The 17896-nt window shown below is 54.7% G+C and overlaps 1 protein-coding gene across 3 annotated transcripts in view; it reads right to left on the reverse strand.

Annotated features, from left to right (window-relative positions):
• Nucleotides 1-17896, reverse strand: part of PITPNM2 (phosphatidylinositol transfer protein membrane associated 2) — a 106126-nt gene that overhangs the window by 23455 nt on the left and 64775 nt on the right. For all 3 annotated transcript variants that reach the window (XM_040619997.1, XM_040619996.1, XM_040619995.1), the window contains exons 2-5: nt 13377-13549; nt 5263-5477; nt 4093-4214; nt 1374-1601 (exon numbers count right to left, since the gene is read on the reverse strand). In XM_040619997.1, the coding sequence (XP_040475931.1) occupies nt 1374-1601; nt 4093-4214; nt 5263-5477; nt 13377-13454 (643 nt within the window). In that variant the 5' untranslated portion in view covers nt 13455-13549. The remainder of the gene's footprint in view (nt 1-1373; nt 1602-4092; nt 4215-5262; nt 5478-13376; nt 13550-17896) is intronic.

Raw genomic sequence — 17896 nt, forward strand, 5'->3', positions numbered from 1 at the left:
CCTGCACACTCTCTCCTCCCGCTTGGCCCAGCCTCACTTCTGTGTTTGTCACTTACTGTCCTCTCTCGTTGCAGCCCACAGACGTGCTTCTCTACACGACACGTTAGGCTGGCGTGCAAGTTGTTGACATTCCCATGTATGTGCCATGCTGTGTGTCTTTTCCTGACACTTGCAGGGTTTTTTGGGTGAGTTTCAGGCTTGTTGCTGTTCGGTATTTGTTTGCAATATCATTTTATTTATTCCTCCTTTTGCCATTGGGCCTTTGGCTCACTTTCATTGATTGTCCACTTAGCTTTTACAAATCTGCTGCTCTGAACATTCTGGAATGTGTACAAGAGTTTCTCTAGGGGGCAAACTCGGGAGGGATGTCACTGGGTCTCGGAGCATGCATCTTACACTTTTCTAGAGAGAGTCGAGTGGCTTTCCAAGTGGTCAGGCCATGTCATGTCCTCAGGCTGGTCTCTGGTGACCCTTCCTGGCTCAGGCCACTCTGCCTCCCCCCCAGTCCTTCCTAAATCCCTTCACCCTCTGCTCCCAGGAGGGTGCCCTCCTTCAGCCAGGACTGTCCCTGTCCGCCAAGTCCTGGGCCATGGCCTCAGGCATGCCACCCTTGGGTCCCACACTGAAGAGACCGTCTGCTGGGACGCCCCTGGCCGCTGCTGCAAGAATATCAGCTCAGACCTCGGGCATCTGGGACGGGAGATTTGGGGTCTCTGCTTCTTCCTCTGCAAGCGGGGGCAGGAGGGCATGGGTGTTCTCGTCAGTCATTGTGAGCTGACAGGACACACATGACACATACTATCAAGAGTGTGGCTCTGTTCATATCTAAACAAAACCCTGGCTTTTGGAGTCAAAAGATATCTGCCCGGATGCCACTCCTGGATCATGAGCCTTGGGCCGGGCTGGGCCCTTGGCACTGACCTCATGCCATGACCTAAGGGGCAAGTAGGGAGCTGAGGGTGCTAGGGGTGAGAGGAGCCCCAGGTTGGGCCCATTGGTCCCATGTGTGTGAGGGCCCCATGCTGTCTGAGACCCTCTGCCCCTGCAAGGTCCAGCCCACGGGGGAGGCGGAGCTGGGGTCAGGGCCTGGGGCAGGTGAGCAGCAGGGAGGCTGTCTCCTGGGGCTGCTCCCCCTCAGGGGGTCCGCATTAGATGATACAAACCCAAGCCAGTCAAGATTGTCTGGGGCAAGCCTGGGGCTTCTTAAGGGGACAGCCAACATACACTGCCTGTCTCCTCTAGGTGCTCGGCCAGCAGTCAAGATACACCCCGCGGGAAGCTGCACAGGGCTTTGGGTCGTCTTTCGGGAGTAAGAGGGAAATGTCAAATCAGAGCTAGACGCAGAAAGAGGTGGCGGGCACAGGCGAGCTCACCCGTGTCGTGGATGAACCTCTCGATCTTGGACTGCATGCCCCAGTAGCGAAACTCCACCTTGCAAAGCTTGTAGGCACACATGATGGGGAAAACCTGCTGCTTGTACTCCTCGATCCAGTTGTCAGACAGGGGCCCCCTCTGCGTCTTGATCGAGTGGAACAGCTTGGGGTCCTCTTCTGTCTTATACTCGTTGGGGGGCACGGGGTCCTTGACGATGTCGATGAAGTCTGTGGGGAGAGCCTGCTAGTGGCCCCTTCTGCCCAACCTCCACCCCACCCCTCCCGGTTCAGTGCCCTCCCCGTGTGTCTCCCTCCCACATAGCCTCACAGGCCTCTGGGCCTCTGCAGGGCGGGACACGGGATGCTGCTCTGGGCCACCGTGACCTTGAGCCCTCCCGCCCTCGGGGCCTGCGTCCTCCCGCAACGCCAAGCAGATAAACCAGGTGATGAGCTGAGGAGGCATGGGGAGATGAACTTCCCCAGAGGACGTGGGGTAGGAGGGCGAGGGTGGCGGGGGTGGCGAACAGAAGAGAAGGCCAGGAAAAGCTTCTCAGAACAGGTGGTATTTTAGCTACAGGAGTGGAGCTGTGAAGCCAAGGCGACCCCACAGCCCAGGATGGGAGAGTCTGGGAAGCCACGAGAGGGTCTGTATGGGGGGACGGGATGGGGAGGCAACCTTTTCTCACCAGGCTGGGCACCCAGCGGTACCCCGAGGGCGAAGTGGCACCACACTCTACTTCTACATACATAGTGGCTTCAAGCAGCCTGGCTGCTAGGAACCCCTCCTCAACCAGAAGGGAGGAGACCGGCAGGAGGTGTCGGACCTGAGCCGGTCCTGAGAGTGGGTAGTGGAGGCCATAGGGCTGGGTGCTGCGGAAAGAGGACCGGGGCTGGTGGGACCTGGCTCAGTGTGGGGTGGGGGGGCCAAGAGGAATAGCAGCAACTCTGGGAAGGACCTGGACCGTGCCACCTCTTGTCACATGCTACTTCCTCCTTCGTGCCCCTCCCAAGGCATGCATGTGTTACACAGGGCTGGGACACACTTGGGGTACATAAATCCCAGGACAGTGTGTGGCTCAGAGAGCCCCTTTCCTGGATGTGTGGGGATGATGGCACCTGGGGGCTAGGCCCTGGCCAGGCTCCGGCTAGCTTGTCTCCCCATTCGCCGGCCTGCTCTGAATCCATGCTGTGGTTTGCAGACATAGACGTGGGCTCCACTGAAACCAGCAAGGGGTCAGGAGCAGCCCAAGGGCAGTGGCATTCAGGGGGGACGGACGTCCTTTCTGGAGCAGACCACATGCGCGGCCTGGGTGGGCAGGCAAAGGCCACCAAGGGGAGGGCTGGGATGTGGATGAGTCATGTATCACAGAGACTTAGGAGCCTTGCAGGTGGCCTCTGGAGGGAGCCCACGGAGCTCAGGCCATGTCTGAGGCCGGCTGGACCTGAGCTGGTGGAGGGCCTGTATAATGCTGGGTTGTCCCTCCTATTGCGGGTAGAATGTGTCCTCCCCGCCCAAATTCATATGCTGGAGTCCTGACCCCCAGTTCCTCAGAATGTGACCTTATTTGGAGATAAGGCCTTTAAAGATGTAATCAAATTAAAATGAGGTCATTAGGGTAGGAGGCCCTACTCCACTATGACTAATGTGCTAATAAAAAGGGGAAATTCGGACACAGAGAAGCACACGCAGGGAGAACGCCACATGAAGGGGAGGGAGAAACTGGGGTGATGTGTTTCCAAGCCAAGGAATGCCAGAGATCACCGGCAGCCGTCAGAAGCCAGGGGTGGGGCCCGGAAGAGACCCTTCCTCAGTGACCCCAGCAGGAGACAACCCTGTTGACACCTTGTCTCCACTTCTGGCCTCCAGACTGTGAGACAACGAGCTTCTGTGTTTAAGCCCCCTATCTGTGGTCCTTTGTTGCGGCAGCCTGGGCAGGCTCATAGAGCTCTTAAACCCCGGTGGGGCCTGAAAACTCCAGCAGGAGGGAGGGGGCCAGGTGAGGGGTCCCAGGGTAAAGCCCTTCATGCCCATCAGAGGCTGCCTGAGAGGGTGATCCCGGGGTGCTGGCAGCCACGTCTCCAACGCGAGTCATGCACCGGCCCGCAGCACCCCCGCAGTAGCTCGCGCTGTAGGGCCCGGGACCCACAGGTTGCCGTCCAGTGGGCTGTGAGCTGCAGGGGGCCCAGAGAGGTGGTTCGTGTGGCCTGCATGTGTTTATTTAGGAATCGGAAGATTTCACATGCAAATCCTGATTTCTGCCTCTCTCAAAAAAGACTGAACACACGGGTCTGTCTCCTCCTGACAGAGTCAGCTGGAGGGCAGCAGAACAGAGGCCACCTACCATTAAGGGGACACAGCCCCCACGAGCCCGCTGCACTCAGGCTCGGCAGTCAGCCTGAGATGGCCCCCCGAGCACACATCTGCACTTTGGGGAGGGGAATGCCTTGATGGGATGGAGGGAAGGGGCTTGAGTGGGAAAGGCACCTAGCCTTGGTGTGCACATCAGGAATATGGGGCCAAAGAAGTTGGTCCTGCCTCCCCCAGGGCCCTCATGCTTGCTGGGACTCTGACCTCCCCACCCAGGACAGGAGCCAGTCTGGAACCTGCCAGGCCCGGAGACCAGGGGCAGAACCAAGGGTCATGCAGGCAGGGAGAGGCAGGGAGCAGCCCTACGGGGCTCCCCCTGCCCTGGCGTGGGAGGGCTGTGGTGGTGGTTACCGATTGTCAGCTGGTTCTTCTCCACAGGAGACAGGCTGAACACGTTTGGGTTTTCTCCAGCATCCGTTTTATAAAAGGTTTCGATGTCAATGGAGAATTTCTCCACAAAGGGGCAAGTGAACCTGCGTGTGGAAGGGAAGCATTTGTCAGGACCAGCGGCTTGCAGGGGTGGCTGTGGGATGGCCGGGCCAGGGCCTGCTGGACCCCACCAGGCAGGAGAGGGAGAAAGGGCTGGAGTGGTAGCCGAGATTTGCCTGTCCTGTCCACCTCGGGAAACTTCCCCCTGTCCCGAGAACTGCCAAGGCCAGGCTGGGGGGTGTGGAACGTGTTTAGGGGGAAGAGGGAGACATTACAGGAAGCTGCCAGAAGCCCTATGGCCATAGTCCACGTGTAAGGCACGGTAGGGACACAGGCACAAACGGACGTGCCCTGAGCATGTGGTGAGCGTGAATGCAGATGAGCACTCTGCGACATGCACCTCCCCAGCCCCCCACCCCCGAGCCACGAGGTCTGGCAATAAGGCAACAGCCCCTGTCTCTCGGCTGGAGATGAGCTCTGGAGAAGAAAGTGCCTCTGGGAAGAGGAATAACCTCAGGAGATCCTCTGACAAGCCCCAGGTCCTCATCCAGTGGGGGAATGAAGCCCTGGGGGACTCGCGGGGACCCCACCCCCAGCGAGGTGGGCGGCCAGCTGGGAGCAGTCCCCTGTCTGTTCTACTAGCTCCACTGGGTGGGTGAGGGTGGGGGCATGGAGTGAAGAACCTCCTTTCTTGGGAATCCAAAGCAAGCCCTGATCAAAGTGGAATATAATAAAACAATATCACAGGTGCTGACGATCTTAGGGTTGCAGGGAATCTCTGGGCCATGTGGTCTGTCCTTGGTTCGTGTTTCTTCCCAGCTGGTTGGTTAATGGTCCCGCATTGCCAGGTGATCATTAACAGGACTTTGTATCCCCTGAGCCTTCCCAGATGGCAAAGGTCCTCAGGTGGCCCTCACTTGCCTCACGCCTTCCCGGCCTTCCCGGCCTCCTGGGGCAGGTAGAGAGGTATCTAGGGGTTGACCCTCCCCTCTCCTGCCTGTTCCCTGAGGATGGAGGCTCCTGGAAATGGAGGGAAGCCACCCCCAGGCTTCCTTCCCTGCCCGACAGCTCAGGGTGTGGGGAAAGCCCCACCTGGTTCGGGTGTAGGGGTAGGCATTCCAGGACTCCTCGACCACCCTCAGGGCCGCCTTGGGCAGGATGGAGCGGAACCAGCCGGGGATGTGCATGCCCACGTGGTACACCTTGTGTGTGTACTGCCCAGAGCCGCCGGGGCCGTCCGTGTATGGCCGGTTCTCCAAGATCTCCACGCCGCTGCCTTCGCCATACGTCTCATTCCGGCTCTTCTTCTGCGGGGATAAAAGCACCTGTGGTTGGGCTGGGGCCAGAGCACTCTGCAGAAGGGAAGGGGCTGAGGAGACCAGGCCCAGGGGCGTTGAGAGGAGGAGGGGCTTTGGCCAGCCAGGCTGGCTTCTCCTGTGTCACTTCTGGACCCCCAAATCCAGGCCCAGACTCCACGTGCCCCAGCACTCCTACAGGAGACTAAGCAGACCGTGGTTTCCCTCCGAGCACCAGCACTGCAAGGGCACGCTCCTGTCTTCTGAGTCCCGCCAGTCCCAGGACTGACAGTGTTCTCAAGATCAGAAAGCAGGTGAGGGGCAATGTTCCTTCTACTCAACATTGTCCTGCAGGTTTTAGCCCAAGATATTAGTCAAGAAAAAGAAATAATCAGAGGCACTCAAATTGGAAAGCAACAAATAAAACCACCTCAATTTGCCAATGACATAATCTCATATACAGAAAATCCTAAAGAATCTCCCAAACCTGTTAGACATAATAAATGAAATCAGCAAAGTTGCGGGATACAAAATCCACACACGAAAATAACCCATGCAGAAAGGAAATTAAGAAACCATTTCCATTGACAAGAGCACACAAAAAAATAAAATAGCTCAGGTAAATTTAACAAGGTGGTGAAACGCATCCATGCTGGAACTATAGAACATTGCCAAAGGAAAATGAAGATCTAAATAAACGGAAGGACATCCGTGTTCATGCACTGGAAGATTTAATATTGTTAAGAGGTCAATAGTCCCTAAATCCCCAAGATTCAAAGCAATCTACAGATCCAATGCAATCCCTGTCAAAATTCCCAGCGGCCTTTTTTTTTTTTTTTTTAAAGATTTCATTCATCCATGTGACAGAGAGACAGCCAGCGAGAGAGGGAACACAAGCAGGGGGAGTGGGAGAGGAAGAAGCAGGCTCTTAGTGGAGGAGCCTGATGTGGGGCTCGATCCCAGAACGCCAGGATCATGCCCTGAGCCGAAGGCAGACGCTCAACGACTGCGCTACCCAGGCGCCCCGTCCCAGCGGCCTTTTTGGTAGAAATGGAAAAACTGATCCTAAAATCAGGAAGGATCAACAAAGGATCTCAAAAAGCCAAAACAATCTTGAAAACAAAACAAAGCATAGTTGGAACAATTTACACTCTCCTACATAAAATCTTGCTGCAAAACTACAGTAATCAAAACAGTATAGTATTGGCATAGGATAGATCCAAAGAAAAGGGTCGAGAGCCTAGAAATAAACCCATTTATCTATATACCATATGCACTGATTTTCAACCAGAGTGCTGAGGTCATTCAATGAGGGAAAGAAGTCTTTTTAACACGTCCCCATATACTGCTGGGACAGTTGCATATCCACATGCAAAACAATGAAGTTGGATCCCTACCTCACATCACATATAAAGACTGACTCAAAATGGATCAAAGACCTAAATGTAAAGGCTTAAACTATACAACTCTTAGAAGAAAACACAGGAGTAAATCTTCATGACCTTGGATTTGACAATGTTTTTTTTAAACGTGGTACCCAAAGTAAAAGCAACCAAAGAAAAAAACCGATAAACTGGACTTCATAAAAAATTTTAATTTTTTGTGCATCAAAGGACAGTACGGAGAGAGTGAAAGGACAATCCACAAAGTGGGATAAAAGTCTTGTAAATAATATATCTGATAATATATGATAATAATGTACCTAAAATATTAAAGACCTATTACAACTCAACAACAAAGAAACAACCCAATTCAAAAATGCCAAAGGACTTGAACAGACATTTCTCCAAAGAAATATATAAATGGTCCACAAACACATGAGATGCTGCACATCTCTAGTCCTTAGGGAGATGCAAATCAAAACCACGGTGAGACACCGGTCCAGACCCAGCAGGACGGCTACAGAGACAGACGGTACCAAGTGTTGGTGAGGATGTGAAGATATTGCCCCCCCCCCCCGCCGCCATGCTGCTATTGGGAATATAAAATGGTACAGCCGCTGTGGAAAATAGTTTGGTGGTTCTTCAAAAAAGCTCAACATAGAATCACCATATGACCCAGCAATTCCAGCGCTAGGTATACAACCGGGAAAAGGAAAACATGTCCACACAGAAACTTGCATGCGAATGTTCACAGCTGTATCATAAGAGCCAAATGGTGGGAACAACCCAAATGTCTGGGATCTGAAAAATGGATAAGCAAATTACATCCACACAATGGACTCTGAGCCATAAAAAGGAAGAAAACACTGACATCTGCCACAACGTGGATGAGCCTTGAAAACAGCGTGGAAAAAGCCCGACCCGAAAGACCACACAGCGTACAATCCCACTGATGAGAAACGTCCAGAACAGGCAGATCCACAGAGACAGGAAGCACGTTACTGGTTGCTTGGGGATGGGGTGCGGGGAATGGAGAGTGACTTCTTTGGGGTGATGGCAATGCTCTGAAATTGTGGCGATGGTTTGACAACTCTATGAATTTGCTAAAAACCCCTAAACTGTACACTTTAAATGTGTGAATCGTGTGGTGCGCCGCTTACATCTCAATCAAGCTGGTATAAAACAAAACAAACAAACAGAAACCAATCCTGCATCTACTCACTAGGGTTTCAGGGAGATCAGACACGGGATGTGGGAAGGGGCCTCGGTGGCGCCGCCTGAGAGAGACGACTCCTGGGTCACCTCTGAGTGTCTCTCTGCCACAAATGCTCTTCCCAGGGTCCAAAAGCTCAGGTTTCTGCTTATGCAGAAAGCCTCGTGGTCAAGGTCCTGGTGACTTTAAGCCCAGCACCTGTTTCCATGGTGACGTGATGGCTTTGCCAAGGCCATCTTCGGTCAGCTTCCTGAACAGCAGGTGTATGCATGTGCGTGCACACACACCCATGCACGCACGCACACACACACACACACACACCCATGCACACACAGGTACTCCCAAGAGCACGGCCTCACTCCCGGGACACAAAGACATGCTGTATCCCCGTGGCCCAGAGCAGCTGAGTCCCCTTCAGAAAAAAAATAGGAAAGACCCTGGTAGAGGGCACAGATGGGGTCCACGGGGACGCATCATCCCTCGCTCTTTAAAGGCTCATCCACTGGAATGTGGCCCAGATTCTGTGATGAAAGCAGCGACCATGCCCCAGACCATGCCCCAGACCATGCCCCAGCGACCATGCCCCAGCGACCTGCCTCTCGCAGTAGCTTCCTTTGTTAGGGTTGTGACAACTGCTTTCTTTGCACGTACTTTCTCCTTTCGCGACTGCAACAACCCCCTGAGAAAGGTGCAGCATGCTCCCGTCCCCAGTCTGCGGATGGGAAGGCAGGGGCTAAGAGAGCTGCAGTGACTTGTTTGAGGCACACAGTTTCCAGGTGCTGGAGCCGGGGCCTGAACTCGAGATCTCTTTGACTCTGGGGCCTGCTCAGCCCACAGCATGAAAACACCTTGGCACAAGACAAGTACTTGATTATTTATTGAGCAAAGACATACATTCTAGTGCCAACTCTGTGACCAGCTCCCTCTCATCCTGGACAAGTCACTTCTCTCTGGTGTCCGTTTCCAAAATTCTAAGTGGAACTACCTATCTGCTCAAGCCCTGGTGTAGTGGGTTGAAGGGCCCCCCAAAATTCATATCCACCCAGAACCTTAGAGTGTGACCCCATTTGGAAATTGGGTCTTTGCAGATATAATTCATTAAGATGAGGTCATACCGATTAGGGTGGGTCCTATATGCAAGGACCATGTCCTACCTTGTCCTCCTAAGAAGTGAAGACAGAAGCACAGGTGGGAGGGATGCAGCCGTAAGCCAAGGAACCCCTGCAGTCCCCAGAGGCTGCAAGAGGCAGGGCAGGATTCTCCCCTAGAGCCTTCAGTGGGAGCACAGCCCTGCTGACACCTTGATTTTGGACTTCTGGCCTCCGGAACTGTGAGAGAGCACATTTCTGTGGCTTTAAGTCCCCCAGTTTGGGGTGCTTTTATTATGGTAGCCCCAGGACACCTCTGGGGTTCGGGGTGGCTCAGTGAGAAAGAGACATGCAGGTCAGAGGAGCCAGGGCTGCATGGCATCTCCGAGGGCCGAGGGGGGGTGCCTGGCCTGCCAGGGAGCCAAAGGTGGAAAAGAGATGGGGGACAGGGGGCAGGGCTGGGGAGGGTCCTATCAGCCTTCACGGGGCTGCACAGAAGCCTCTGCCCATTCGGGTGACGTGAGTTGAGCTGTCCTCAGACTCCTCTCCTGAGAAAGCCCGCATGTCCACCCCAGAAGCTCCCTCGGAGGCTCTCGGGGAGGATCCTGCCAGGCCTCCTCCAGATTCCAGGGGCCCCAGGTGTTTTTGGACTTGTGGCTTCATCACCCTGCTCTCTGTGCCTCCACTGTCACATGCCCTTCACCATGTCTCTCTCTGTCCTCTCCTCTTCCTGTAGGGACAATAGTCATTGGATTTAGGGCCTGCTCTCACTCCAAGATGATGTCATCTCGAGGTCCTTAACTAATTCCATCTGCAAAGACCCTGCTTCTAAATAAGGTCACAGTCTAAGGTTCTGGATGGACACGAATTTTGGGGGGACACAGGTCAACCGGCTGAGCAAGTGCTTATGGTCACTCATGGGAGATGGATACCATGGGCTGTTCGGGGGCACAGGGGCCACAGTTAGCAGTGGTAGAACCACAGGGACCCAGACTGGGAGTGCATCTGTACTCCCTGCTTAGCATTTGTTCCCCCTGCACAGTAAAGATCAGCTGAATGAACAAATGGATTCTCGTCTCAACTATCACCCTTCCCTCTGAGCCTGGCCACCTCCCCCAACTTTGGAGCTAACACCCCAAAGGGCTGACCCTTAGATTCCCTCTGGCAATAGCATTCGGGAGTACCCAGTCCCCTGTGCAGCTGAGGCTCTCAGTCATGCCACGTAGGAGTAAGCTCTTCTCGAATCGTGCTGACCTTCTCTGCCCACACTGGAAGCCACCCCCCCCCCCACGCTTGCCAACCATTCCCGCAAGCTGCACTATGGAGCCTCCCAGGGAGACTGCAGAAGGGTGGCAGAGACAAGCACAGCTCCCCAGGGGCACACACAAGTGCCCAGGGGGAGGCCTGACCCATGACCCCTGTCCACACAGGCTGAGTGGGGGACTTCCCCCTCCCCCATCCCATGGGCTCTGGGGGCTGCACAGGAGGGGCCTGAGCCACCATAGGGGCCTGGTGCAGAAAAAGCACAGACCCTATGAATGGTAGGGAGGAAGGACTCAAAGACAGAATGCTCCCTGGCCCAAGGATCAGAGCTGTCCAGGGTCCTGGCCAAGCCACCTCTGATCACTCCCTCCAAGGCGAGCATCTGCGCAGCACTTCTGTGGGTGATGAAGGCTCTCTCTCAGACAGACCAACATTTTTTCTTTTCTTCTTTTTTTTTTTTGTTGCCTTGAACAGCATGTATATTGAGCGCTAGTCAGGCACAGCACGAAGCTGTTTGACACATGAGCTCATCCCACCTTGTCCATGACCCCATGGAGGAGGTGGTGAGCTCAGAAGGCAGACCCCTTGCTAGCTGCCACCCCAGCTGGTAAGCGGGGTCAGGAGCAAAGAAACTAAACTTGCTCTTCTTTCCACAGAAACACAGCTGCCTTCCTTGAAGGCCTATCCACCGAGTGAGGCCCAGCTCACAGTGGAGGTGCTCCCGGGGCCCTGGCCCGAGGCCCACGCAAGCGTCTGCTGTCTCCTGGCCTACATTCGGTAAGCTGCACGCACATTCACCTCCCCGAAGGCACTCCTGGAGAGCAGCAAACACTTTCCATTCTTCTCTGTCACCAGCCCTCAGCCCAGAAAAGTCTGCATTTGACTTAGTGTCTTAACAACTTTACTGAGATGTGACTGGCATACAACCAACCACATATGTGTAAAGATACAGCTTGGACACATGTTTGCACCCGTGAAACTGTGACACAATGGAGATAATATGCTCGTCCATCACACCCCCATGGTGGGTGGCGCCCCCAGGATTTCGGGGGCCAGTGGCAGGTGCCCAAAAGCAGGAGCAGAGGAAGGTGGCCTTGAATGACACACAGGTGTCAGTGGGGCTCAGATGAGCAAATGCACACAGACAGCTCTGGGCCCGTAGAAGGGATCATGTTGGGAGCTATGGGATATTGAACATTAATTGGAAGCCTAAGGATAGATGTTTTAAAAAGAACAAAATGCCTCAAAAAAGGGGGGTGAGGATGGCAGGTGCTTCTGAGGAGCCCAGTCAGAGGTGATCACATGCTCCAAAAAGCTGTGGGATATCCTAGGAACGAAAAGTGAGTCCCTGGACCCTGATGCCCACACCCGTCAGCTGGCGGGCACGGTGGAACTGGGGGGAGACCTGCTGTGGTCTGGGCTCCCCCGGCTTGGGTGGGGACTGCGGAGCGGCAGGATGAGCGGCGTCCTTGAATAGGCTGAGCGGTTCCCTGAGAGCTCAGAGCTGGGGGCTGAGGTGAGTGCCTTCTCCTCCCCCCTCTCTCTAGGAATAATTACGGGGTAAGTGGTTTAAGAGGGAACCGAGTGGCACTTCTGAAGCAGCTGGAGCCAACAGCCCCCAGAGAGGCTGGTTCACCTTCCGTTCTCTTCCTAGTCAAGCTTCCCATGCTGGGGGCGGGTGCTGGTCAACCTCTGGTAGCTTCATGGGGCTCCTTCCAGAAGGGACTGGGGGCCTGGGCTCTGCAGGGAACTCATTACTAATTCCCTAGACACGGGTCATGGGTGAGTGCCCACCAAGCAAATCCAGGGGTGGAGGTAGAGCCCTACTGGCCGGGGCTCTTCCTGCACCAACGGCCCCATGTGACACCACAGTCTAGGGCAGCACCGAGGCATCCGTATGCCCAGAAGAACAGAGCCAGATGAGAGCAGATTCATAATCAGACTCCCAACTGGTAGGAAAGCTGCCAGCTGGGCGAAGGGGGCACTGAGGATGAGCACGATGCTGGCAGGGCAGCTGGGAGGGGGACCTCTACTGAGGAGCAGGACACCAGCAAGTAGGAGCGTGGTTACATATGGGCCATGAGCAACCCGATCCCGGGTCTCCCCACTCCCATGTTCCAGGTGAGCCAGGCTCTGAGAGGGCGACCCGCAACGTCTGGGCGGGGGGTGGAGGGGGGCGCATGGTATTCTCTGGCTTGGCACAGGAATCGGTCATCCTCAAACTCATTTGTCACTATAAGTCAGCCACAGCAGATACTGCTGTCTTGCAGGCAGCCTAGGGAACCAGAAAACAGGCCAGGTGCTCCCAGGGAAGCCGTTTAACTTCTTTGGCTCACACCTTCCTGTCAAATGGACTGAATTTTTGTGTCCCCTCCAAATTCATACGTTGAAGCCCCTAAACTCCAAAGTGATGGTACTTGGTCAGGCTTTGGGAGATGTTTAGGTCATGAGGATGGAGCCTTCACAGAAGAGACCCCGGAGAGCTCCCTCGCCCCTTCCGCCATCGAGACACAGCAAGGAGGTAGCCATCCAGGCTAGCCAGGAGGAGGGCCCTCACCATTCACCACTCTGTCAGTACCTTGACCTTGGACTTCCAGCCTTCAGAATGCAGAGAAATAAATGTCTACTGTCTAAGTCCCCAGTCTGTGGTATTTGGCATAGCAGCTCAAGCTGCCCAAACACACAGATAATATCTGAATCAATGAGAGGTCGGGTATTAAATGCAGAGTGTTAGTACCGTCAGCACCATGAATGCAGTGCTGGCGAGACACCCCAAAGGTCCGCTGTGTTCTTGGCGTCATGCTGGGAAGCCAGAGTGCCCAGCAGTTCACACATTTACCAGGAGCCTACTGGGCACACACTGTGCTGTCAAGGCTGTGATGCCACCTCTCCCACCACACCCCACTCAAGGGTGTTGAGAGCCATCTGTGTGCCCCACGTGGCCTGCCCTGGCCCCACGACCCACCTGTATCATGTACAGCTGGGCGATGCGGTACTCCTCCACGGTCATGGGCAGAGGAATCCGATATTCCTTTATAATCATCTTGGAGTCCAAGCCTTCCCGTCGATGGGGAAATGCGTGTTGGGACTTCTAGGCGAGGTTCCTTAAATTAACATGACAAAATTCACCGAGGACCCCTGAGAGAGAGCAAGAGAGGACAGGAGAGTCACTTCCTGAAAGGCCGGTGGGCAAAATAGCACAGAGGAAAGGCCTAGTCTCGACTCTGCCACGAGCCCGCGGTGTGACCTTGAACAAGTTCCCTCACCTCCCCGGCCTTCATTTCCCTTGCTTGCTCAGCAATCCTGTAGAAGCTATGTAAACCCTGATCAGTCAGAGGGAAATAAAGGATGGAGGTCCCACTGGTGAGGGCCGGGCGGTGGGAGGGTGTCGCATCCTCTAAGAATAAAGAGCAGGGCACTCTCGTTTACACGGTGTTTGGGCAAGCTGCGGCGGCAGCTACCTGGTGCTCTGGGGTCACTGGAGGCAGGCCCAGTGACCGCAGCTGGCCACAGGAAGGAAGAGACGACCCACAAAAGTATGAAAAACCCACATGAGAAATTTAAAAATCAGCAGCCTGGGACCCTCCGGTGTGGGGACAATCAGTTCTGTGCATGTTGCCAGGCACAGAGGGCACCACTGCTTCCGGGCAGAAGACCCTGACTTCTCCAAGAGAGGTGATCTGAAGTGTGGTTCCGCTCAGTGCACAACGATTTATGACCCCTGTTCTGTTACCGACACCGGGCTTGGTCTCGGAAGTAGGAGAGACAAGTAAGATCAGTGGGCGGGCTGCATCACGTGCGAACTATATCTCAACAAGGCTATTGAAAAAATAAAGAATGTATTCATAGAAGCTTCTATTTAAGATGACAAAGAATACATTTGATGAAGATTTGCACCGAAAGCAATCAAATTTAGAAACAAACAAGCAAGGCTGGAAGGAGGCATACTCTCAGTGATCTGGAAAATAGAATTACCCATCATAATCCATCCCCCAGATGGTGGGGGCTTTGCTGTAAATATCCGTGGTTACCCCCGAAGAGGTTACATGCGGCTAACTGGAAGGTGAGTGAAGTCTTCCGAGATAGGCACTGGCAGAATCAGGATAGCATTTTAGAGGGACCACGCTGGGGACAGCAGTCAGTGCAGATTCACGGTGACACTGGCTAAGTGATAAGAGCGAGGGTCCGGCCAGGCAGGCAGCCTCCCTGGGGCACCAGCTGTCTGAGGCCTGAGCATTGCCCAGGCACTAAGGCATTACTGGCTATCTAATGAGACTGAGGGAGAAGAATGTACCAGAACTCTTGGGACAATGGGCACGTAGGGCTGAAAGGAATTCCTTAATCAGCCACCTAGGGAGAGAGACTGAGGGGTGTGGGTATTACATACATAAGCCAGAGATGGCCCCTGTGTTAATTAGCCTAAAACGGCCTCTGTGTTATTCACATCTACACAGCAGGTAGGACTATTAGCCTGAAGCCCCCAGCACCAAACTTAAGCTCTCACACATCCCATTGCTTTAAAAACAGTCCAGATAAACATCTTTTTATTTTTTAATTTTTATTTTTTTAAAGATTTACTTATTTATTTTAGAGGGAGAGTGTGTGTGCCTGAGTGGGGGAGGGGCAGAGGGAGAGGGAGAGAGAATCTTAAGCAGACTCCCAGCTGAGCGTGGAGCCCCATGCAGGGCTTGATCTTGTGACTCTGAGATCATGACCCAAGCTGAAATCAAAAGTCAGACACATAACTGACTGAGCCACCCAGGGGCCCCCCCAATAAACACCTTTTTAGCTAATTAGAGTTCATCGACTTTACATCACATGCAACTGCACCCCACATTTGCTAGCCACAGGTAAGATCAACACTGGGGCAATAAAAACCCCAAATGAGGGAGTTCTGTGACCCAGAGACTCCCCCTCATGCTTCTGAGTGACATCACTACCCACGTGAGCCCCCCTGTCCGACTCTGCCTCCCCTTCTGGGTGGTGGTCACACATCACTGCATTTGGAAGGCCCCTTGCTGGGAGGGACTTTCCCCCTCCAGCGAGCTGTCCGAATGCCGCCAAACACTTGTGGTTACTGCCCCTCCTGGTCCTGTCTCTTCCCTGATCAACCCGAACCCCTGAACTTCCCACAAAGGGAAGAGGTTGAACCCTCCAGAGGCCACGCTCAAGTGACAAGAGACCATCACTAACTTTCCCTCGAGGTAGGTGGGTCCAGCCCACAGCGGAGAGGGCATGTGGGTTCAGCCCCAAGGAGAAAGCCGAGGCTGTGGGCTGCCCCCTCTCAGCTCTGGGACCCGCCTGCCCCGAGGCCCACAGGCCTATGGTTCAAGCCTGGTTGGAAGCAGAGGCAGAGGAGATGGCCCAGAGCCCCCAGAGCATCACCTCCTCCCACGAGAGACTGGGATCAGCCATGTGGCAAGATATCCAAGCTGCCATGGGGCTGAGCTTCCAACTGGCTGAGAGGGTTGGATAGGCCCCGGGTTTGGGGAACCTCCCGCCACAAAGGAGATAGAACAGCAGGCTTGGGGGAAGCTGGGTGAGGTGAGGGCTGGAGACAGACGGAAGGACGAGGTTCTGTGAGGCTCATGCTTCCGAAGCTTTTCCACGTGGCCCTCATTTAAGCCCCAGGATCACCTTGCCCGGAAGGTACCAGAGGCCTGTCACAGAAGAGAAGCCGGGGGCTAGGTGTCAAGCACCACACCCCTGCACGACAGGGCAGCACGCACACCTACGTCTGTGGGGCCTCAGGAGTCCTCTTCTGCTACACAGGAGAAACGCCGTGACTTGGGGCAAGTCCCACCATCACCTCAATGACAAAGAAGTCAGACGCAATCCCTAAAAGTTCTGGAGAAACTCTAGGAGTCCCAGCAATCGGCCCTTGGCGGTCTTAACGGCTCCGTGGAAAATGAGCTGCCAATGCTCGCCTGCACACAAGTCTGACCAGGTGTCCACTCAAAGCTGGGGGCAGAGCCGAGGGCACCGGGCCCATGGCGGCCCCGCGACGACCCCACGCCGGCCCCACGGATGGCCCCGCGCCGGCCTGGAGACCCATAGACACCGCGGTGCTTAGGAGGCAGCTCCATCTGTCACGGCGTGAGCTACACCGGCAGGTACACGGACACAGAAGGAAAGAACAGAGTGTGGTGCAGTTAGAGCGCAGTGCATGGTGACTAAGAACAGGAGGGAGGAATCAGGGTGCCATGCGTGACCACATGGGACGGGACGTCACGGGAGCACCACTCCGCGGTCGGACTTCAAAACCTAACAAAGCCTTTGTTAGCCACATGTCCCCCAGGCCACGTGGCTGTGCCTGCTGAGCCTCGGTCTCTCCATACAGCACATGGGATGATACCACCTGCTTTCCCAAGTTACCAGTGTCACCGAGAGGACAAAAGTGGTCTTGCCAGGGGCGGTGTCTGTCAGTGCACAGGGGACTAGGGAAAGGCTCCAGGGAAGGTGGAGCTTCAAAGTGATGTGAGTGGGGATTCCTGGAACCCCAGGACTCCTGGGATCCCTCAGCAGGCAGATGCGAGAAGGACAAGCTCCAGGAGAAGGAACAGTATGAGCCAAGCAAAGGTCCCAAGGCACCAACGTGCCATGCTGCTGAAGTGACCTCCCCCCGCTGTGCCCCCAGCGCTGTCCTGCTGCATTCTGGATTTGGGACTGGTGTGAACAGACTGAGGAAACCCTGCAGCCACTGCCCACAGAGGAGGACGGTGCTCAAGGCTGAGATGCGGTCATTCCCTGCAGCTGAGCACCCACGAAGTTCAGTGCCAGGGGTGGGGCAGGGCAGGGTGACAAGAGGCTGTCACTTGCTTCCAGGAGTGCTTTGGTCACACTCTCCTCAGACAAGGTGCGACCATAAAGCATGAACGTCACAACCGGCATTTCCACAGAGAAGCAAAGGTTATCTTTGAAGCAGCCCCTGTAGAAGGCCTGTGGTCCCCCGTGTCCCCCAGGACTCCCCTCTGGGGAGCCTTTGGAGCTCTGCACACCCACAGGAGGCTCTGGGTGAGAGGAGCAGAACTCAGGATGTGGCCATGGGTGATCTCTGAGCACAGGCCACATCAGGTGTTGTCTTTTAAGGCCATCACTCTAAAGAGTCTCAGCAAGTACCATCATATTCTATTTAGTTAAGAAAGTCACACCCATGCCAGTGGGTTCAGGAATCCATCCTGACTTCCTGGTGAAGATGGTGGAGAAGAACATTTCCGGTCTACCACCCTCCCTCAAAAACACCAACTACAGATATAGGGAAGTCACTGCGGCTGATGAAATGAGGAAATTGCTACGCCCCCAAACCAGACACCACGAAGTCTGAACTGGAAGAAAGCTACATGCTGAGAGCTTACGTGGGCCTCCTCCTTGGACCCCCAAGTAAATATTGCTTCCTGAGAGTCATGGCCCGATCCTCCTGCTGGGATGAGGAACTAGGGCTGGGGCTGCCACCCCGGGTGAGGAGAGGCATCTCTCTGTCCTTTG

Source organism: Ursus maritimus, unplaced genomic scaffold, assembly GCF_017311325.1.
Source record: "Ursus maritimus isolate PB19 unplaced genomic scaffold, ASM1731132v1 scaffold_33, whole genome shotgun sequence".
NCBI classification, from domain to species: Eukaryota; Metazoa; Chordata; class Mammalia; order Carnivora; family Ursidae; genus Ursus; species Ursus maritimus.